The following is a 23,896-nucleotide window of genomic DNA, read 5'->3' on the forward strand; positions in this document are numbered from 1 at the left end:
TTCTTTCTCCTCTGTGTCAGTCTGCGTAGGCATGGTGTTTGTTGCTCTGCTCTTTTTCCCTCCCTCATCCTGAGGATGCTGTGCCATAGCTCTGTTTCTAAGCATGGTGTACATGGTGCAGGCTGTACAGAGAAGACAAAGCAGAACTGACAGCAAGTTTATGCCGTCTTTGACATCCAGAGGGAATTCAATATTTTCAAAAACTGCTGTGCCTGGCCTGAAAGGCTGGAAGAAACCACTCTCTACTCCTCCCACCAGGGGCTGGGTGCGATTGTTGAGGAGATCCCAGACATAGAAGCCCAGACTAGGACAGCCAAACAAAACTGAGTATATACTCCGAATGGTATTCATCGCCTCACAGGTTATTATGCTGTAGGCATAATAAACCATTAAAGCAATTCTCATACCATTCCCTGGTTTTAACAGGAGTAATACTACAGGCAGGTAGTTCCCCATGTGAGGAAAAATATAGAGAGCAAGATACAGTACCCACGTAGACAAGCTGAGCACCATGGTGAATAGGTTTCCGTTAACACAAAATTGTAATTCTGACTTTCTCTCAGATCTGCCCCACATTGGGCGCCAAATTATGTACTAGTTTGAAAAACAAACCAGTGGGAGGCACCAAGTCAGAATAACAATTTAATGGAAATTAAAGAAAAGGGGAAAAAAGGTAAAAGAAAAAAACACCGTCAAATTGACAGAGTCAAGGTACAACCTGACACCCTGTTAGGCAGGGTGGTGGTAGCAGTCTGGTAGAATGGTGGCTGCAGTCCTCTGAAGCAGTGATCCTGTAGTAAAACAGTCTGCTCTTCCTCAGGAAGTCCAGTGGTGGCTGTGTAGCTCCTGTCCTCTGGAAATCCAGTGGGAAGCCAGTGTCTCTGGTGTTCAGCCTCAGATTATATCCAGGATGGGATGCTTGGTTCCTCCCTCTGGGTGGAGCATCTCACAATGGGGTAATGAGTCATGAGGCCAAGTGTTGATTAGGCTCATTAACAGAAGATAGTCCAGAGGGAGTTATCTCTGAGTCAGGTGGCAGGACAATGATGGGCAATTAACAGCAAGATAGTCTGGGGGGAGGAGGCAAGGAAACACTGCCCCACCTGATTTCAACAGCTGATGGGGATGGTAATAGAATACACTGCAACCCAGGACAATGTTTTATCAATCAGCCCTGGGTAGTAGCCAGTAACCACAGCAGCAGTTCCATTGAGTGGACTTTGAAATATCTTGTTTTTGAAGACAGCAGTGACGTTTGTGGTTTGGGTGACACCTTCTGAACTAAATTCTCACTTACGTCTTTGTTGGTGAACAGGCAAAAATTGAACACTCACAAGCTATACATGAACAGATAAATCTCAGGTCTGAAGATTTTTAGCACTTCATAAGATATAACAAACAACTCTCTATGTTTATGTGTTTATAATTGTCCCTGGGAAGTTTTTCAACATACCTTTGTGAGTGTTCATGTATATCCATGAACAGGACAAAGGTTTGTTGGGGTGATACACACTGTTAATGCACAAGGTATGTCCCAGGACCGACAACATTAACAACAGTGGTCTGTGGAAACAATTTCTGCTGCGAGAGTCAGATCTGTAATTAAACAGACTGATGGATTCAACTGTTCTTCAGAGAGATTTTAGTTACCAAAATATGGTGCCAGACCTTGGATTATGGTAGAACGTTCTGTGCTTCAGAGGTCATGCAAAATGAGAATGTCCTGGTTAGGTATTAAATGTTGTACACCATCTGCTGCTGACTTACATGACATAACAGGGTGTTCTGAAGATAATCACTGTAGTGATTTGGTCTGCAAATGCAATGTGACCAGCATCAGGGAGTGGAAGCAGTATTCCCATCATACATTTACTGAACAAGCCCTGAAGATGAGAAGCAGAGTTTCCTTAATAACTTTTTGCACTTTTTCCTATCATCTGCAGCGTAAATGTGTATGTGATTTTGTGTGACTTTGGCTGAGGTGCTAGGTAATAACTGGACTTACCTGCTTCAGTCATGAGTCATCAATCTGAAGATACTGAAGTGGAGCATGTCCATGTAGGAACTTATAAATACTGACATATAAATAAACAGCTTTAAACTCACAGACGTGCACCCCTTCAATCCAGTCTGACTTCAGCATCACTGACACAGGTGTTGAAATTTGGAAATACTCGTTATCTTACCTGTGAAATAAATGAGTTTTCCTTATGTCAATTCAGAACTGGGGAGTGGCTTCTTGTGAACAAATGAAGGGAACAAATTTTTCTTTCCTCTTGCTGTCAAATTTTTATTTCTTGTTTGTTTTGGATTGGCAGTTGTGGAACATTGAAACCAGAAAGCGGCTGAGAAATATGTTTGGCCACCTGTCTGTAATTGGATCTGGAATCACTGTATTCTGAGCAGGTGAGTAGTAAAGTCTATTCCCAGAAAGAGTCTTGCTGCTTTTAGTCAGGCAAATGTCCCATTCATTTTAGCTGATTTTCTTGGCTTTGTTCAAATGTGATTTTCCTGTTCCCTCATCTATCACCCATCTCAGAAATCATATGGAGATTTATTGTATGACAGGAAAGCAGCCAAAAAGGATTTAACCTGTTTCTGTAGTCTCTGTTTCTTACTCTCCTTCCAGAAAACTGTCACCACTTGCAGAATTTCAGTATGATTTGGAGGCTGTGACTCTGGTTTTGTGCAAGGCCTGAGCTTGAAATTCTTTTGTCTCCAGTGGGTCTGAATGTCAAAAATCACGGCCTCCCCAGTGCTGGGGAGACAGTACGTAGCTTAGATGGCCCCTATATTGATATCAAGACTGCATCTGCCTTTTCAAATGCCCAGCAAACCACGGCTATTAAGAGTTGCACACCTCTCTAGCGGTGTACCTGCAAGGAAAGGCCAGCTCATTGCTATCTGCAGCCCAAGGAGGGACAAAGTCCCCGAAATTTGCTTTGTGAAGGGTGTATTTTAGTGGAGCAGGTGAATATTTTGTATTTAGGTATCATTTCTGTATGTGGGCTCAGATGAGAAAGATCAAATGTACTCTTGTGGGTTTTTTTCATCCCACTTTCTGTTTCAGATCTTTAACTCACACATGATGGGGCCGAGGGGAGACTTGTGTATGATGAATACTTCTGTGATTTTAAAATCATATGATAGTGTTCTGTTTTACTTAATTGGAAACATAATAGCAAGGGTACAACTTTATTGTTAATTCAAAATGAAACTAGTATCTCTTGATAGGAACAGCAGTGGTAGTTTTATTTTGGTTTCACAAGATGCTCTGGTTGTGACAGTACTAGTCTGGAAGGTGGAGGTACAAGGAGGTACAGGCATACCAGCTGAACAAACAGTTAACAAAATACAGCTGCAATTATACTGGGTGGGTTAGGTTACAAGGATGCAGGTGTAACATCCTGCCAGTGCCAAGTGGCATAACCTTACTACAGCAAGAAATAGTTTCGGTCCATGTTTCCTCTTGGCCAAAGCTGTGAAAATAACAGGAACTTCAGAGTAGAAACTGATGATAAAATTCAGTGTGAACCTGGGAACTACAGTTATGGTTGACACATTAGGTTGAGGTAACATTTATTTCTTTTTCTAGGTTTGAAATTTACCGTCTAATTCTAATATTAGGGTAGAGTTAAAATAACTGCATAAGGAGAAAAAAAAGCATGGAGTTAATATTAATTGTAACTAAAATTAGAGCAACATTCTTACACTAAATTTCACTGTGGAGGCTTCAATTCCAAAGTATCAACTGACTTCAGGATTACAGTTTAATTATAGTTAAAAATAATCCAACAACACATCATCATTAATCTGTAAGTGAATTTCAGTACCATAAATTAATCCATCACATTTTATTGTCTTTTCTTTGCCTTTAGCAAAACAGATGCTGTCTTTTGTGTCAAAAAGCAAATAATTTTGATTTTTTTTTCATTCCAAGTGGAAAAAGATCTCCTTTCAGACATTATTCTAAGGAGTCTGCTTCCTTGCCACTCATATCACTATAATTACTGGGAACCTTAATATGACCAACACTGACAATATGGCAATTGACTTCTGTTTCTTGTGATGTGCTGGATTGACCCAGGCTGGATGCCAGGTGCCCACCACCCAGTCTACCACTACCTTTATCAGAAAGGGAAAGGGGAGAAAATAAGATGGAAAAAACCTTGTGTGTGAAGATAAAGGCAGTTGAATAAGGCAAAACCAAAGGCCACTTCCTGTGAAGTAGGACTTCAGGACAGCAGTTATTCTGAAAGACAGAGATTATAATAAAGAATGCTTTCCCCTCTCTCTGCCTCCTTTACCCTCTTCTCTTAGGTTTTTTTGCTCCCCAGATGTCATATGGTATGAAATATTGGTTTGGGTCAACTGTCCTGGCTCTGTCCCCTCCCAGGATCTTGCCCAGCCCCCAGTGAGAAAGGAGTGATGGAGAGGCAGTCCTGATGCTGTGCCAGTGCTGCTCAGCACCTGCCAAAACATGGGCGTGTTACCAACACCCTTCTGGCCACCAACACAAAGCACAGCACTGGGGGGACTGCTGTGGGGGAAATGAACTCCATCTCATCTGGACCAGATACACTAGGCTAGATTTTATTATTATTTAGTAGGAAAAATCTATATAAATCTTCAGGAGGCAATTGATGATGCCTTTGCATGTAAGGCTCATACTCCCATTTAGTTTTATAGGTATTTTCCATAAAGACGTGCTTAACTTTCTCTGATACATGGCTTGGTTGGAATCTTCCCTGTTTTGTGATCTTCAAGTCCATTATACAAGCAGAACACAATGACATTTCTTGCAACAAGTCAGTTTTGTGTCTGCATTTTTAGGGCTTCCAGGTCACTCAATGTGTATTTGGTAAGTCTTTTGGAGCTAGTGTGAGAAAGTCTCCAGTCACTAACCCTTAATACCTTAAATCAATCTATTGCAGTAATATCAGGTATCTCTTTCTCAGATACCCAGAAAGATTGTATTGAACTTGCTGATTTTATTTCAGTGTCATCATACTAGTTGTAAGTGTGAATTTCCAGCAGGAAGCTCTTCTGATTTGTCATAGGTTTAATGTAAGTAATATCCATAAAAAATGGTAAAATGCATTGAAAGGTATTTTCAATATTTTCAGTTCAACTCCTCTATTAATATATAAACCCCATATCTAGAAGCTAAACTTTAATAGTAGCAGTATTTCCAGGCAGGGTACTCCTTCCTGCCTTTGGTAGACTGATGATACTGGTTGTAGAACTGTGAATCCATTTCCAGTCAGGCAGCTAGTGCAACAGTGCCAAGCTGTGCAGATTTTCCTAAAGCCTTAGAGCGGGAGGGAGAAAGGAGACAAGGCGTCATGGGTTAGCTAGCATAGTCCCAGAAGTGATGTTCTTGCAAACGAGTGCTTACAGCACACAAGGGAAGGGACAGAACCAAAGAATACACTGCAACTTGCTAGAAAGACCTTTAGTGATACAATGCAGTTCTACACTGCCTCTCTGTTGGGTGTGCAGTCACACCTGGCTTTGGCAAAAATCATCTTGTAAAAGAATTTTTCATGAGGAACAGGAAATAGTTTGTATTATATGGCTTGGCAGTTGAACAGGGTGCAGATCAGTGGCATACAGTGTGCTCATGGAAAAGAAACTTGAGAGACAACAGGTATTCTGTCCAGCTTGAATGGAACAGCTGCTTGGCGCCTTTCTGTTGTCAGTCACCTCCACGGTCAGGCGTGTGTTTGATAGTTGTTCTGTGTTTCCTCTTACTGAAGTGCTGTTGTTCTGCTGACAGATTTCACTCTGATGTGGTTTGCTTCTGAAGAAACATTGGTGTGATGAAGCTGCTTGTCATCATTAACATCAAACCCACGCTGTTTTTTCTCCTCTGCAGTGGTTCACTACTAGGATCCCTCTGTCACCATGATGTTCAGATTGCTCAGCACCATGTTGGGACTCTTTGTCAAAACAAACAAAACACTTGCAGCCTGAAATTGTCACTAGCCAACCTGTTGCTGGCATTTGGGTCTAGGAGTGGTATATTGAATATCTGGCATAGCGACCCTGGTGTGAAATTGCAGTCACAGACACTGGAAACCATAATTCATTTCTTAGCAGTTAAAGTACATGAAGAAGGCATATCGCCCGGGTAATTTTTCAGATTATCTTACTGATATCTATTAGTTTTTTCTGTCTGTGTTGCCATTAATTTTAAGATCAGTTCTCCTCATAGATATGTTTGCTAGGGCTTTGATACTGGATTAGTAGGCCTTTGTAAATATATTGCCAAACAGAAATAACCTTTACCACATTTTCTTCCATCTATGTACCTTCACAGCAAAGTTTGGTGGTGTAATACTTACAAGTTTGCAAACAAGATGTTTCAATTCTTGGAGTTTTGGAAAATGATTTCTGCTGCAATTAATTTAATACATGAGGTTCCTTTTGCCCTCCTGCCCATATTTTCTTGCTGTTTCCGGTGGCAAATAATCTGAAGAAGGAAATTTTAAATGAAACAATTTAAGATTCTTTGTCTTTATGAGGTCCCTGTCTGTGTTGGAAATAGGTCAGGTATTAGTAATAAGAGGCAGGAGAGTCCGGTATTTACAAGCTGTCCTCCCAAAAGTATCTGAGACTGGACTGGAGTGCTGTGGTTAAAGGGTCAGGGAAATTTATTAAAACAGGTGGAATTGAGTTCTGAGAAGCTTTTCTTCAGGTAGATGCTGGGCCTTAGGCATATCCTTGAAATATCCCAGGAGAAACCAGGTGTCTTGTAAACCCTGTAGACCTCTTTGCTTAGACTTCTGCTATGGCTTGGCTTAGGCAGTAAGACTCTATCCTGCTGGGTTCTTCTGGAACTGAGGTGTGAGTCTGTGGCCTCGGAAGGGCAAGCAGAGAAGCTGGAGTTTTAGGAGGGTATGTGGGACAGTGTAGGCTATGAAACAAGGGCAAGGGAAGCAGCATTTCAAGTTTTGGGATCCTACACTGCCCTAAGTGTACATTCCGTGTGCTTGTTGTAGTTCATTTTTATAACTAGACTTTAAGCTAAAACTCCTCTGTTCTTCCAGCTAACCTCCTAACCTATTCTGGCATCTGTTTTCTTTTTATTTTTTAGGCTATAAACTGGCGTCCTTGGCAGTCAAAAGCCCTTGCTATAGGAGGTGGAATGAAAGATGGGATTTTGCGTGTCTGGCACATAAATTGTGAGAAAATCATCCAAAGTGCAGTTACAGATTCGCAGGTGAAATGATGAAATGTCTGCATATTTAGGCTACGCTCTTTTTGTCTAGTGCTCTTCTGGCAAACTCCCACTGACTTTGAGGGTGGTTCTGCAGTAAGAGGAACAGCAGGATTTTCTCTGGATGTGCAATTGTGCTACATTCAGCACTGCAGTGTGTGATTGACTCAAGCAGTTTGTTGTTTCTCATTCACCACTTCATGCAGAAGTGATTGAAGAGGAGAAGAGAATCCTGAAGGGAAAGAAAAATTCCCAGAGCATTGGGGTGAGGAGAGGTGTAAGAGTCAGAGAGAAAACATCTGTCTCTGGAATCTAAATATTAGGAGACAGAGGAACAGGTTCTCAGCTGCAGTAAAACAACTTGATTTGCTGGAGCTGTTACAACTTAGCTGAGGAGGTGTTTTGAGGGCTTTGGTGTTATACCAACAGGCTGTTACCATGTTTAGATAGGACAATAAAGCAACTGTACTTTTTTGTACAGTACTTTGAAGAGTTGCAAACAATTAAATGATCCTTCTAAATAAGTAAATACTCTGTTGGGACTATTTCTCAGTAGCTTGTTTAAACATTGTAGATTACATTTCAAACCTCTGAATGGTGTATGTTAAGCTCTTCTGAAAACTAAAGCAGAATTTTAAATTGCATTGGATTAGATTGCAAGGATTTCTTCCTTGCTCTGGTTACCCGGTGAACTGATAATGGGACAAGGCCTTCCTGGAAATCAGATGAAAATACAGAAGTATCCAATGCTTGTCAATTCATTAGAACTCTATGGCAAGTATTTCAGTTATTTATCTGTCAAATCAGTCTGGTTTTGCAAGTGCATACCTGATGTAAAAAAAAGAGTAAAGAGCAGTCACCTACACATCTGTGTTCATGTGCACAATCCCGATTTGTGGGATTGTAATGGCTGACTTATTAAGAACATGGTAAAAAATTCTGCTGTGAAATTTCCTTGTTTTTTGTGATGGGATCCTTTCCTATAATTCCTAAGGCCATGCCAGGTGCAATATGTGTATTTCCACTTCTTCCTAAGGCTTACCAGGCCAGGATTGAATGTGCTAATGTCAGGTTGCTTCCAGTGTATTCTGGCTGATGACCTTCTAGACAACATAAACAAACCAGATGTGCTTTTGCCTCTCATGATGTGAGGATACTGAACCAGCTTTCAAACGATGTCTAAACCAAATCTCCATGTGTTATTTAGACACGTCTGTGTTTTAATGAAGGATTTTGCTGTGAATAAATGCACTGCAGAACGTTTCCCTTGTACCCTGCTGACTGCTAGAGAAAGTGGAGTTTCCTTGTAGCTCTGTATTGTTCTGCGGTGCTGTAGGGCTATACCATATGCAGAAGCTGTTTCTTGATATTAGTCCTCCTTGTCTCTGGTCTATTCAAGAGCAAAACCCCAGATCATTGCTACACAGACATATTCCTGCTTACGAAGACTCCTAATAACTTACTGTCAGCAGTTGAATGTTGGAAAAAATTGTGGATGTATCAAAATATGGTCAGAATAAATACTGTGATGGATGATTTTGAGATGGTTCTAAGACAACCTCAGACACTTTTAACCATGTAAGTTTTATACCCACAGAAATGATCTGATAAATTGTAACTGAATTTCACTGTTTAAGCCTCTTGCAAATGCTGAAGAGTGAAGACCCCTCAGCACCAGCTGAGTGCTGTAATTAAGGTTGACTGTCACATAGCATATTAAGAACAGAATGACAACTGAAACATGGTAACTTTTTATAGCACTGAGTCCTTTTTTGAGATACTTCTGATAGAACTATTACAGTAATTTTCTAGGAAAAAAAAAAATTTTTGGCTGTAATTTCCTTCCCTTAGAAAAGTTGTTGTAGATCAATGAAAATGTACAGGCAAATAAAATAAGTAATTGCTTTGAAAATTACCTGACCTGAACATGATCGTGAAACAATGAAATAAACCCAGAAAACTCCACTCAACACCCATGGAAATAAATAATTTTTACTTGTCTGATTTCTCCCTATGGCCCTCCATTCCTTTTTGACTTAGAATTTTAATCAAATTTCAATGAGTGTTGTGGATAATTTTGGATGCCTCCAAAGATTACAACTCAAGATCTTCCTTCAGAGTCATTACAGACAGGGAATGGACAGCATACAGAATTCACTGAGTTATAAACTCATGGTCCTAACTATTGTCAAAGGTTGTGTACATTTCAACAACTTCAGAAGGAGAAAAGCCAGAAAATTAATCTCTGTTGAAATAATTTAGTGGTGGCGTTGAAGTTCAAGTCACAAGGTTTAGGAGGAACACATGTTGCTCAGTACCAGGACAGCAGGTGTTCGGATTTAGTCAGTATTTCCAGAGAGCCACTGTAGCAGCTTCACAAGTTAAGGGCAGACTTTCCATTGGCAACAGGTACCTGCAGGTCTTCATCAGGTACCAGAGTTTCAGAGGGCTTTACAGCTCCTCACATGTTTATCCTTATAATATCTTCAGCTAGAGAAGTGCCATCCTCTTGTGTTCACTGAGAACTCAGGTACAAGTGATGGGAGGACACAGGTCACTCATTCATTTCAGCTGGTCACACATGACTTCTTACTTTCACACTTCCTTTTAGGATGTGGTTTATCTGAACTGCTTTAGAAACTATGACTCAGAAGATTTTTTTCCCTTGGGGGACTAGCTTACCAGTGTGATTGTCAGTAACTCACCCAGCCAGAAAAGACGAGGTCCAGTAACATCAAGGAAAATGGCTTCAAATTTCTCTTGTTGCTGTGTGCCTAAAAATTTCATGGGTTTTCTTGGCATTGACACAGCTCTAGAAGATACAGGAAGTCTATGGCAGAGCAATGAGGTAAATGCAGTTCTCAACAGTCTCAGTTTCATTCCAGACTCTTTCTGCCTTCAGTTCAAATCCAGTGGCTGCTCATGGGTGAGATTTTTGTACAACCACATTAATGAGTTTTGTACATTCTTTGTGCTGCTGGACTGGGTAGCTTTTTGCTTTCAGCATGTAGGTCCCAAGGTTTACTGCAACTGCAGACAAACTCAAAACATGATTCCACTAAATGGCTTAGTGGAATCACTGTTGGAAAATCTCCTTAACAGCAATAACTGAGCAGCTGGAGACAGTATCTCATTATTGTTGGATCAGCTGCTGCCAACTGTCTGCAAGGCCTATGCAGCCAGATGGGAAAGCTCAACAGTGACAGACATTACCAAACACAGATGAGACTGATGTTGTGAATGCATGGAGAACAATAGTTCAGGTTCAATGTGTTCCTTTGACAGAAATATCTCCTCAAAGTCAGTTAGAGCCTACTCCCTATTAAGAATATATTTCCTTCGGCTCCTTATTAATACGAAAACAGTCAATAGATGATGATAGCTTCCCACATCCTATGCAGCATGCCTCTCTGCTGCAGTAAAAGTGGAACAAGCCACAGTGTGGGTGGTGAAAGAGACTGGCATAATCATCATCGAATTCTGATGTATCTTCCCTTTTCTTTTGTACATATTTTATTTTACAGGTCACAAAGGGAGAGTCTTTCATATAGCACTGAGCCCAGATCAGAGTAGGCTCATTTTTGTTGCAGCAGATGGGATGGCTTGTCTGTGAAAACAACATGGGTCTAGGGAGAGCATGCACAGCAACAAGGCACTTTAATAATGGTTATTTGAGCTCATCCTTGTGACTTCTTTTTCTTGAAAGCCAGTGATTAATGTATTTCACCCATTCAATAATTCAAAATATGTGTCTTCCTTCCAATAGAAACATGGCAAAATATAGTACAATTTATTTAAGAGAACAAAATTTTCTTTATTAGTCTGTCATGTGAAATGTTAGTAGCTTGTTTCGTCCTAAAGGAAAAAGATTCTAACTCTGAAGAATAATGTCATGTATATTTTCATTAAATTAGCAAACATGGAAGGAATCCACCCTGTGTAAAGTGCCAGCATGAAGTTTTAGGTCGTGCTTTTAGCTTTGATTCTTGCAGTAAATTTTACACTGTCTTAGCATCCCCATTGATAACCACATACTAATTAAGGTATATTGCCTTGAATCATTCAAAGACTACGATCAGCAGAGACCAATTCAGGAGTCATAATTGTTCTGTATATCACATAAATCATGGTATGGAATCTCTCTAAATACTCCTAGAGCTCTAGGTTATATATGTAACTAAATAGAAATGATTTATTGGGAATTATTTATTGTTTTCATAATGATAACTAAAACTAGCATAACTAGGAAACTGTATTGGATCTTTAATTTAGTTTCCTTTTGTTAAACCCACTCACTGTGTTTGACAATGAATGAAAATATAGACAATTGCATAATGATTTTATTATTGTGCATAGCTGTGTAATCAACTGGTTAAGAATTCAGATGGACATAGTCAAAGGAGCATGCTGTTTGGGCCAAACACAGCTGTTAATTCACTCATTTCTTAAGGGCACCAGTTTAGTTCTGGTTGCCAGCAACCAGTGCAGCAGTCACCATACTGGGAATTTTACTTAGTGTTCACAAGGACAAAACCCCTTGGGCTTTAACATAGGTTTGCCTGTGGAAGACTTGTACACTGCCAGTAGCTAAGTAAGGATGTCAGGAGGGTCCTCAGAAGCTATTCAGATAGAGATCAGTAGTGCTATTCACAGTGTGTTCTGCCCACAGACACCTTCAGAGCTTTGCTTTCATTGTTAGGAACAATCAGAGACAAGGGGTAAGGATTCACTCTTGCATTTTTATATTAAAAGCCCTCTTAGCTCAGAAACTTGTACTATTTGGATTCTTTTATTTTCTTTTCACAACTGAAAACTTATTTAAAATGTTTCCTGTACTGGGGAAGAATAGGTTATTAGGGGAGTAGAGCAGTGCCAATCTATGGAAAATTACACTGTGGTCAAATGCATGAGAAGAGATAGACAGGGGCACAAGTTATCTCTGTAAATGAATGTGAAACCTACATGTCTTTAGTTCTCATGATTTTTAAAGCCTCATCTTGTGCTGTTCATAAATCATGTGTTTGCTAACTTTAGCTCTGGAAGGTTGAGACCACTTATCTGTTTTACCTAATAAGAGATTGCAGCAAACCTGCTACTAAACTACTGGGTTCTGATGTCATCTCATGTGGTCTTAAAAGCAAATTAGGAAATGGTAATATTGGTTTTCTGTTGAGAAATTGCTACCAAGAAGCTGGTGTCTAAATATGGGAAATAACTTATACTGTGCCTGTCTTCTAATATGAACAAGTTTGTTTCTGGAGATTTTATCAGTTAGAATCTTTTTTAAACAATCAAAATAGTATTTTAAGTAATATAAAAGATTTTAGGAATATTAAAAATATTTTTCCCCATTTTGAATGTTAAAAAATGAGTAGGATTAGTCTTTTTACACGTTTTATTTTTTTATTCACCCAGAAATTCTCTCTTTCCTTTGGCAGCACCTGAATGATATTCGTTTGCCCAGTATAGGAGGAGGTGTATGACACAGGATGGGAGGCTGTAGCATAGAAGGACCTGATCAATACTGAAACCATACATATTTTGTTGGATGCTGAAGAGTCAAAATAAGAAAGTACATGTTTCTTAGTCTAAGAACTCCTCATATCTTAGTTATTTGTTGCTCATTGTTGACTAGCAAAGCAGTATTGCCCCAGATGTATTTTAGCATAATAGCTAAAAGTGGGAGAAGTCACTGGTTTCAACAGCCCACAGCTATGAGAGAACCTTGTTTGTGTAATCTGTAGATCTATTATGTGAGCATGCCTGAGAAGACATCTAAGTGTGCATTCCAGACTGTAACTAATCTGGAGCAAAATTAAACATATACTGCAGTGCTTCTTTTCTGAATGTGCGGAGCGTGAAGCTGCTGAAAGTTGAACACTGCTCTTGCATAGCTGCCTCATTCTGCCAGTGCAGAGGTCTTAACGTATGAAGTCTAGGTCAAAATTTGAAATTTTGACTTTCTCTCTGTACAATATGGCATTCTTTTAGCTCACTGCCAGTTACATGCCTCATATATTGCTCAGGCCCAGGCTGAGACAGAAATCAGAACCCATTTCTGAGAGGTCAACTTGTTCTGCATCTGTGGTCTGTATGCACTGAAGGCTAAGTCTCCAGGGGTGGCACGGAGGTTTAAGAAAATTTAAGTTGACTAAGCTCAGATCTTCATCCCTACAGTCCTGCCCAAGGTGGGATGCTGTTGGTGTTGCGCGCAGGGACGGAGAAGAACGACGTGCACTCAGGTCAGAGAAGATGGTTGAAGCCGACCTTTTAATGCCAAAACCCCATCTTTTTATAGCATGGATCACAAAGGAGAAATTACATGATTGGCCCATCGGTCAACCACCTACCAAGGTGATAGGCTAAGAGGTATAACCACCCATTTCAAAATATTATTCCCAGTGAACCAAAAACAATTCCACTATGTTCTCACAACAGCCCTGCACCTGCCAATGTTTACCAACTAGCAAACCATCAGACAGATAGCTTGCATGAGAACGGAGACTTTCACATGAGACAGTAAAAAGTGGAGAAGTTTTCTCTGCTAGCTTTCTCAGCATCTACAGGGCACTGTACAACATATAGAATCCAAAACTTCAGGTCAAAACCAATTTTTGTATGAGGAAAAAACATCGTTGCTCATACAGTGTATGTGTCTTTTTTCTCAGGTGTATCAATATGACAAAGCAATTGTTTGGAATGTAATGACTGAGAAATCCATTTGTTCCCACACTCAAAAGCACTAGTCTAGCAGACGTTGTCCTGTTCTGGCCCTATGTGATCTGACTTGATACTAACTACATATATGTTACAGTGTATAATGTAGTTTATACCTGTTACTTCCCTCCAACTATCTCACAGAGCCGCAGTGAGAATAAAACAATGACATCAAATTATCATAGCATTTTTCTTAGCTCATGTGGGTTCCATTCCATAGTGGTGAAACTCTGTTTTAAATGGGTTCGTATCATGCCTCTTGAGCAGAGAAACTCCCCATCTAGGGGAAAATTCAGTTCTCTTTTGCTCTTGCTTCCTCTTTTTCTAGAGGTTTACACTATTGGCAGTAGTGACAGAGGCTGGAAGATTGTTTTTACCATGTAAGTCCAATTGCAAAGGCTTATTTTGCACAATTCACTAAAAACATCCATTTAAAAAATACATTTTTAAGGTATTTTGGGGTAGGTCCTAAATTTCAAGGTAGAAGAAGAAGGCTGCATATTTTTCTGTTGCACATTTCTTCATGCATTGTAAACTTATCCTTGGTCAGAATGTCTCCTTCCTGGTCTCTAAGGTTCTCCAACACTTGGTTCAGAACAACTGTACGGAAAATAGAGAAATACTGAATGACAGGATTTGAGAGGAATTTTCCACTGATAAGGGTGCTGTTTGTGACTTGTGGGGAAGAAGAAAAATCAGGCTAAAGAGGAAACAGAATGATGAAATAATGTAACAGCAAGATGAAAGAAAGGCAGCAAAAATATGAGCAAAGAAATGAAGTAAGATTAATGTAATAGCCCCAGGTGGGCTACAGATTGATAAAGATATTTTTGTTTCCTGAAGGTTTTTAGAATTAGTTTTTGCCTAAGCAATGGTTTGGTAGTCGCAAGAATAAAAAAAGCCTGAATTTACTTATTTCCTATGTGTTTAAAGACAGAGTCAAGTCACTGCTTTGGGTGTTGGTAGCAGTCAGTGGGGCAAATTTTCCTCTCAGTTTTACTTATGCAATCTTATTTGCTGAGAATCTTTCTCTCTGCTCCTGCTTTACTTTTGTGTTTGCGTCTCCCTTTGCATATTTTTTTTGTGTGTTCAGCCCAAGAGTAAGAAAAAACATTTAGGAATAAGAATAGGAATGTGGAAAGTTCTGACTGTGCAATGTTTTGTAACAAATGGAAAAAAAAGATGTTTTTCATCATCAAAACTTTCAGTAAACTTCCCTGTAGTTTAGGCCTTCTTCATCCTCACCCTTCCTTACTTCTCTGTGAGAGAACTACTGTCTCAACAAGATCTGGTAAAGGCAGTTGTGTAAAAGAGGTTTAGTTTGTGCTTTTTCATTGTGTTTCCAAGTGGGCTTAATTGCTCATGATGGATGGAGCAAAAATTTTTTAATTAAAATCAATGAAAAATTTCTCCACCCTTGAATGTTCTCTGCTTTCTCTTAGCTAATGCCTATCTCCGAGTAAAAACCTCTTGAAGCAGCACAAAATAAATCCAAGCCCTTTTTGAGGTGCTCATGGCATTGAAAATGCCCAAGTCTGTTAATTTAGAGGCAGGCAGAAACATTTTTCACAATAGGTCTATTTGCTGCTTGACAAGTGCTTGTTGAAGCACTTAAAAATATCACCGCATGTCTGAAACAGCAGTACTGGCATCATAAAATTAAGAGTGCTTTATATTATCAGCAGTGCTTTATCATATTGAACTGTGACAGTTCCTGTCATTTCTCTGAAGCACGGGTTTTCAGATGATTTTTTTAAATATAATGCTGCTTATTTTGGTATATTTTGCAAACATATTACATGTACAGAACATTGTACATACAGTGGACAGATCATACAGATAGTACACAGACTTCCTGTACTGCAAGAGAGCTTTCCACACAAATTGAAAGCTGAAAGCTGTAGATTTTTATTGCCATTTCTTTATTAAATGCAAAGTACATAAAGGGATAAAATCTAGAGGTTTCAAATAGAAGACAGTTAGAAAATTAATACTTATGTCCCACAGTCAAATGCAGTTGCTACAACTTAATTTTGTGAAGCTTAGCAGTCCATTACACCTGTAACACCACCAGTTTTTCCTGCAGAGGAATGCAGTTTTTCAGGTGTCTGGACTTGTACCTAGCACATCACTAACGTTCAGGGTTTTTGCAGAAGTCCAGGTACAGAAGAGTGCAGTATATAATCAGCATGCAGTATACACAAACAAGGATGAGATTCTTGATCTGAAATGCTAATCCATGTAGAGCTCAGTGTGAACATGCACTACGGGGATGTTGAAATCCCCAGTCCCAAATACCCCCAATGACTCCATGGCTGACCGTATAGGCTATAAATGCTGTGGTAGCAGAACTACATCAAGCTGCCAAAATTCAGTGTAAGAATACCTCTTTTACCAGACTAATGAGGGTGTTTTTTAAAGCCTATTTCATTTACACAAATCACTTGGCCCAAACTCAGCCTGTTAGGCCCCCCCTATGGTTTTCCTTATCCACTCAAGGTATCGCTTTGTGAGTCGAGTGTAGACACCAGGGCCATCAGGCTTGCCACACTTCTTCGGCTTCCCAAATGAAGTGATGCCTCTCATCACATTATTACATCTTAAAGGACCACCAGAATCCCCCTAGAAAAAGGGAAAATACTGTCATTCATATTAACAAAAGCTAAAAAATGTTTCCTTTAAATAAAATTTTCACTAGTTACATGGAGAAAATAAAAAAGTAGCCAGTGTTATCAGGAATCTTTTTTCCCTCCTTGGAAATTAAGATTTCCAACAGCAAAACCAAACCAAAACCAACCAACCAAATAAAAAAAAGACTTCATAGACTTCAGTCTAATCTTTCAAGTGTGCTTATGGGGAATGAATCTAGCTCAGCACTAAGGAAGAGTTAGTCTCCTTGAAAATGAGGAAAAATGGCTGAAAACCTTCCTCATGGAAAATATAAGTCTCCAGAAACTGATACCTTTTTTGTAACTCTTTATAGGCAACATTTAAATCTTTTAAAATGTGATAGTTCTTACACAGTTGTGTACTTGACTTGGGACTCAATCAAATACTTTTTATCAGCAAAACCCCTTTCAAAGTCCTCTGACAACAAAGAAGTAGTTCCACTGTGGTCAGCTGCTTGAGAATGGGCCCATAAGCTGTTGTGTGGGCATTTTGGTATAGAACTCATTTTATTGAAAATGAGGATAGCTATCTTCCGTGCCTGGATACAATTGCAATATCCAAAGGCTCTGAAGGTGAATTTACCCATCTAAAGTTTTGATTTTAAGGCTTAGAAGAAAAAGCCTTGGTAAATTCATGGATATTTGATAAAATTATTCATTGATTTGAAGAGAGACAGAAAAGGTTAATGTGTAATACTAGTACATTATATTTTATTTTTATTATAAAATGTATGCAATTTATTTAGTAAATATACTTACATAACATGAGTCCTTCTTTCCGTTCTTAGCCCCTGCACAAATCATGTTCTCTGTTATGACAGGTTTTCCATTATAATGATTTTTATCATTGCAGATTTGCCTGCTGATGACAGTGATATTGACTTCCATCAGGGCAGTAGGCAACTTGTGTCGAGAATTGGTAGTTGTCCCCCATCCTGCTACTGTGCAAATTGTTCCTGGCTTGGGATCATCATCTGAGGTAGGCAGGGGGATCAGTTTTACAGCTTTATTAAGTTTTGCTCTTCCCCGAAGCTGTAGAAGATATGGAAAATAGGTATTATGGGGCAGAGTCTAATAGAAGCCCTTGCATGTTAACCATTGGATCTTTCCCATTATGGTAATTACTGCAATCCCTTTTTGAGATTCCTCCATTCTTTGTGACAGTATTTATGCCATCAATGCAAGAATGAGGAAAATGAGTATTCTTTGTCTCATGAAAGCCCACTTACCTTTTGCTGATCTATTAGCTTTAAAAAACATCATATTTTACTTTTCTGGCTCTCAGACCGTTGAGAGGACAAAATAACAGTAATTACTGATACTGGCAAAATTGAGGATCAGAGAAGTCAGACATTTTAAATTAGAACTCTTTTTCAGACAGAACACTAGAGTTTTTAACCAAATTATGTATCTGTGTAAATCTATTCTTTTAGTGAAAAGCCAGAAACTGAAATATCTTGATCAAGCTCCAGAATTTGTCTACTACTTGGCAAAAATTGTTGATTGCCTTAGTTTCCAGTGCATCCCCAATTCCTCTGGGTGCTGGATTAGTGGACTAGAAAAAAAGTCACCAGAAACTCCCTTGGCTCATCTCCCTCAAAAGAAGGAAGAAAACAGTGCATTGTAGGAGATGTATATTCCACAAACAATATATAAGTCTGTACCTGCAGCAGCATGATGTCATTTTCCTTGGTAGCGGGGTCGTAGCACTGATAACGAAAGTATTTTGCAATCTGAAAAGTCTGCTGTTCTTTTTCCCTTTTTTTCAACGAATGAGCTCCAAGAATAACTTTGCTTTTTTCCCTGAGGAGAGGACGACATGGTTATTGGGATTCACTTTGATGTAACTCTAAATTTTTTGCTGTTAAATGTGGTGCTATAATGTCCAGGTGCTACAGTCTTTTTTCTTGTGCCTGAAAAACAACAGCAATTTAGAAATATCTAAAAGATGACCCTGTTCATACAAGAGCTAAAAGAAAAAAGTGATTCCGTGAATCAAAATTCATGCTATCCTCTTTTCATTTCCCCAGGAGCACAGGCAGGTTTCAGGTACTTGACTCTGGATCTATCCCTGTTGTTTCCTTTTGGGAACTGAATGAGTGGTAGACGCATCAGATTTGCTGTGGGTACTTGTCTCACCAACTGTGCCTTCTGTAATTTGTGCTGAAAATTTAGGAAAATAGGTCATAACACTGTTAGGTCAGAGATATCTTTACTGTGTCAAAATATACTATTGCTTTGCTCTAACAGATTTCAAGACCATTTTCTGAATCTGTGTGAGACATGGCTCATTCCTCTTCTCTTAAGTTTTTCTGCAACTTCCTGTACTTATAAGATCCTGAATTGGTGGCAGAGTTGTGTCTGCTGCAGCTCTCTGACAGACACCAGAAGTCTAGCACTCCTTGGACAAACAGGCCAAGCAGATGTTACTATCTGACCAGAGGTACAGCTCTTTTTGGGCAAACAGTGCATCTTACAGCTGAATGGGAAAATATTCTTGGAGCAGATGTGTATGTTGGCCCTCATTCACGTGGAAAACACAACCCTGGGAAAATGCTTGCTCCTTTCCTTCCTCTGTTGAGAGCTCTCTGTTGACTGAGCCATCATTAAGTTAATAATTCATTGTATTTTCTCTTAAATGCAATCTCATTTGGAAACACTCTTTACTTTATGCTAATACACAGCTTTTGGGCCTAGTGTTCTCTTTGTAGTAGGTCCCATATATCTCCCTGTCTGGACAAGGACAGGAGTGATGGATACATTTCTCTAATGTTTGCAGAGTCCAGTGGTTCACTGGTCTTGGTCAGGCTGTTGACAGAGCCTGCGTGAGGTCTGGCTCAGCAGCAGCTTCAGTCCTCCCCACAAAAGCAAATAGAGGTGGGATGTGTAATTCAAAACTCACTTCTTGCCTTGCTGAAGGACTCAGTAGAGCCAAATACCTATTTGCATCTTGATTTGGGTGGGAGAAGAAAGACCGGCTGGCAAGCCAACACACCAAGTAAGGCAGAGATCTCTAAGTGTCTTCTGCCATCTCTTTGGAGGATTTTTGATCTTGTGTTCACCACATGCTGTCTCTTTCTGTGGTAAACTGCATATCTTTTACAGAATAAAATTACAAGAATTTATTTTCATTCTCAGAGCAGCAGTTTAGACTGCACATTCCTCTCATCTAGCGTACTGGTTGACTGAGAAAACAGGGATAAAACTTTCCCCCTAACTCACTGCTTCAGTGTTGCTATTCCATATTGCATGCAGCTAAAAGTTTTCAAATACCTCTTCAGAAACTGTGAAGATCAGTATACCTTGTCATAACATTTTTTTACACTGTAACACATTTGCTGATAGAAACTATAAAGCACAGTAATCAGAACATGATCGTGGTCGTGATAAATGGATAAAATGACCAGAAATACTAACTCTCCTGCTTGAACAGAGACACCAGATACTCTCTAAGGACAATCTCTGAATCACAGTAAGAACTTACACATTACAATGGGCAGCTGTTAACACCCAGTTTTCCTTGATTAAAGCTCCTCCACAAATAATATCTCCTCTTGGTCCCTTGATTTGGGCCATAAATGGTCTTGAGTGTGGTACTACTTCACTTCCTCCAATGATATCTGCACACAAACCTAAAAAAATAAGCCACAAGACACACAGCTGGGCTAACAAATACTATAAGACTCTCCAAGACTCTTAGAAAATGCAGCTAATGTAATTAGAAAGTATACAGACATACAAGTACGTACATATGTCACAATGATGGTCTTCGGGGTAGAATTTTAAAACTACTCAGCAGTACTACTTCATCATATTTCGATAATACTGAAATGAGATCATTGGGGCTAGCTTGGGCAAAAACCCCGCCAAAGTTTTGTTGCTTTTGCACAGATTTCTTTTCTTGAAGATTGCTGATATGGTTAATTTCTTAGCTTTCATAATGAGTAACAACCTCAGATCTGCCACATCATAAATATTGTACCTATAAACTGGGCTATATAGCGTAAGTCACATTACATGAATCTGTTTTTCAGAAAAAGAGAAAATCAAGCAGTTAATGTACGTGTATGCCTCTGGAGAGAAAAAACAGATAATTGTTATGTTCTCTACTCAGAATCCTCCTAACAGCTCAGCCTCTGTGCATCTTTGATTAACACTACCCATTCAGAGATTATTTTGTTTGCATGAAAGATCAAACATATGCAGACAGTGGAGAAGAGCTAATTATAAGAATTCAAATAATAATTGTGACTACTTCCTTTACATTAATACATGTTGGCTTAACTGGAACTCTGTACAGCAGCACTTACCTTCAAAAGTATTAAATTAGGTACTTACCTCCATGAATTACCAGGAGAATAACAGCAGCAAAGGTGTTCCAAGGGAGGAAAGCACCCATGATTTCTGTCTGATGTTCCTCCTTGTTCATTGTTCGATATATCTCTATCTGTCTATCTATCTATCTATCTATATATACATAGAAATGAAGAGGATGTGGTTTTTTTTGACATCTGTAACCATGACAAAGACAGAAACACTCCCCACCGATGTACCTTACAGCAGAAGTGTTACTGAGAAATTGCACCATCCACTGTGGTGTGAAGACAGGCTCTGCCCCACTTCGTGTTCTCTCTGTAGCACATGCAGAGAACTGATGTATGAATATTGGGCTGAAATGCAGTGGGACTCTTTTCACATAAATTTAGGCTGATTCAGTTGTCCATGTGAAGCTGTATGGTTTCATTCCAGACACCTCAGGTGGCTTCCAGGTCAGACATGAATTCCAGTCCATTCCCCATCAATGAAATATCTGTTCTGCTCAGGAGACCCTCCGAGCCAAGGAGTCTGATGTTTACTCATTTCAGGATCTGATCCTACCTCATGAGGTTTGCACAGGCTGAGCATTCATACAGCACTGAGTGTGGTGTGGTTTCATGGCCTATAGCTAAGGGTATAATGATATTTAAAGTGTCTTGAGGTGCTTTAGGTCTGGTGCAAAAGGTCATCACTCTTCTGAAGATGCTGTGTCAGGTTTGCCTGCCTTGTGCCCCTGTCTGGAAAACCCACAGCATCTCAAATGTGACTAAATGCTGAGTTTTAGGCAACAGAATTGAGTCCTGAAACCTGGGTGGTTGGGTACTGGAACAGGCTCTCCAGGGCAGTGGTCACAGCACCAAGGCTGACAGAGTTCAAGACATGTTCAGACCATGCTCTCAGGTACATGGTGCGATTCTTGGGGTGTCCTGTGCAGAGCCAGGAGCTGGACTTCAATGATAGTTTTGGATTTCTTCCAACTCAAGAGATTCTATGATTCTATGAATAAATCTTATTTAGAGCCTTGTAAAGGCACAGTTCCTCACTTGCATATATATACCCAAATAGTAGAAATAACTTGCATCAATATTAAATAATTCAGAGTATCAATTATTCTATAACCTAACTAGTGAAATGTCACTGTCACACAGACTGGAAGGTTTCTTGAAGTCTTGAACCCCACTACAGTCAAGGAGAGAGGAGCCCTGTTATGGTGAGCCTGTAGAAAGCTTCTGGATTCTAGCTGTGTCACATCTTTGAGCTCAGTTGGCCCAGCTCCACGTGAGTTTAACGTGTAGAAGACCTTGGGCAGACCTTGCTCAAATTTGCTATTGCCCCCTCTTCTGGGACAGAGGATAACTGTTGGTGATTTCTCTGAAGAAGGCAGGTGTCTCTATTTTCAGAGACTGTGGAGCTCTTCCTTGGATGGTCCTATGTGAGTTGCAATGGCCAGGAAAAGAGGTTTGGTATGTACCATCCGATGTTTGTGTCATCTATTTTCAAGGAAAATCTATTTGGAAGACATGGAATAAAACATTAGCAAGTGTTCCTAGATGTTTTCCAGGAAATAGATTTAGGTAAATCTATGCCTTCTATCTAAAACCAAATTTTCTATAGCCTGTTTATACTTTTTTCAATTGCTAGTTGTGCTTCTATTTACTGCTAAATCATACTTACTTCTAAAGATGTTTTTTCTGAAACTCCATAGATACTAGCATATCCCTGCCTGTTAAAAATCCCCTCCAATTCTGAGAGAGCCATTGACATTGATAACTAGAAATATGCAGTCTAAACTATTGTTCAGTATCAATTGATCACTTCTGTGCAAGCTCCTGAACAACCTCTCTGACTATTTGCAAAATCCCTGATGGCACAGGTGTTAAAGATCAGATTGATATGCACATAACCAGCATCGAATTTTGTACCCAAATGCTTTTTGTCAGAGAGTTCTTTTCAGCTTGTAACTTACATAGTTGAGGGTCAAATTTTGACATAAAATTTTAGAGTGTGCAATTAGTTGACTGGACTCCTTTGGTTACAGCAATAAGTTAATTTATGGTGAAGTCGAGATTCTATTGGTCTTTTGCATGTAGAGGGAAACCCCAAAGCAAAACTTCTTTTATCTCCTCTGTTGCATACTCAATTGGTCTTCAAGAGGAGTGACATATTGTAAGCAAAACATTCCATCCTTTCTCCCTACAGTGCCCACAAGGCAGAGCCACTCTCTTGGCAGAAGCTACTGCCTGAGTAAAAAGAACAAGGAGTATACCCAGGTCTATTTCCAGCCTCTGCCTTTGGGGAAGTTTCCTATGGGCTTTAGGCCCATGGGCCAGTGGATCACTTTCAGCTCTGTCCAGTACTGTGCTGAGGTCTTCTATCCCTTATACCCAGTCATTTTGATAATTTTCCTTCTGCAGTGACTGTGTTTCTTTTTCCTTCGTGCTGCTTTCTGTGGGGCTTAGGGTGAGCATCAGATGTGATTTTAGGACACCAGTTCAGGCATGCCTCTTAACCTTTCATGTTTTCTGGTGCCTGAGTTCAGACAGTCTCATCTCAGCTGTAGGGCTGTTTACTTGGGCTGGGAATGGAGGGTAGGACAGTGGTGCGGAGCTGGCAGCTGCCAGGAGCACAGAAAGACAGAGCTGCCATGCTTTCCCTGTCTTCTTCTTGGGTTGCCCATCCCCAATTCCACCCCAGTGTATCTGGACATGTCTCTTAGTGGCTGGGAGACAGACTTCCCGGGAACTTGTTGGGGAGAGAGCAGAATACATGCTTGGGCTTACCTATTTTATTTTCTTCTCTGGTACCAGTGCCTCATAATACTTACCTGGCTGTCTTTTTTGCCTCAGCTGTTTGCTCAGTGTTCCTCTTTCACTTATTTGCTATGTGATATCACAGGAAAATATAGTAGCACAGAGATACAAGTAGATGTGGTAAACTCAGGGAGTCTTCAAAGTCTTGCAGCAAATCGGCA

General features: G+C 39.8%; 2 protein-coding genes across 2 annotated transcripts; one reads left to right on the top strand and one right to left on the bottom strand.

Annotated features, from left to right (window-relative positions):
• The first annotated feature begins 1,518 nt into the window (after positions 1-1,518).
• Positions 1,519-11,040, top strand: CDC20B (cell division cycle 20B). The gene is given in 8 exon segments (XM_017743691.1): positions 1,519-1,527; positions 2,319-2,379; positions 2,382-2,406; positions 5,879-6,133; positions 6,551-6,584; positions 7,100-7,225; positions 8,622-8,800; positions 10,709-11,040. Coding segments are annotated over 8 exon segments (816 nt in total). The 3' UTR covers positions 10,836-11,040.
• A 4,783-nt stretch (positions 11,041-15,823) lies between these two features.
• Positions 15,824-21,056, bottom strand: GZMA (granzyme A). The gene is made up of 5 exons (XM_008643083.2): positions 20,947-21,056; positions 20,093-20,240; positions 18,273-18,411; positions 17,368-17,640; positions 15,824-16,561 (listed from the first exon to the last, which is right to left on the bottom strand). Exons 1-5 carry the CDS (start codon positions 21,035-21,037, stop codon positions 16,403-16,405), a joined length of 810 nt encoding a protein of 269 aa, XP_008641305.1. The 5' UTR covers positions 21,038-21,056; the 3' UTR covers positions 15,824-16,402.
• Positions 21,057-23,896: the final 2,840 nt, after the last annotated feature.

Source organism: Corvus brachyrhynchos, unplaced genomic scaffold (genome assembly GCF_000691975.1).
Source record: "Corvus brachyrhynchos isolate BGI_N302 unplaced genomic scaffold, ASM69197v1 scaffold310, whole genome shotgun sequence".
NCBI classification, from domain to species: Eukaryota; Metazoa; Chordata; class Aves; order Passeriformes; family Corvidae; genus Corvus; species Corvus brachyrhynchos.

Excerpts from the sequence above, each read along its gene's own strand:
- GZMA (XM_008643083.2), bottom strand. The coding sequence starts at position 21,037 with ATGAACAAGGAGGAACATCAGACAGAAATCATGGGTGCTTTCCTCCCT. Across the intron at positions 18,412-20,092 it reads ACAGCTGCCCATTGTAATGT|GGAAAAAAGCAAAGTTATTC; the intron begins GTAAGTTCTTAC and ends TCCTCTCCTCAG. Across the intron at positions 16,562-17,367 it reads GAAAGAAGGACTCATGTTAT|GGGGATTCTGGTGGTCCTTT; the intron begins GTAAGTATATTT and ends CCCTTTTTCTAG.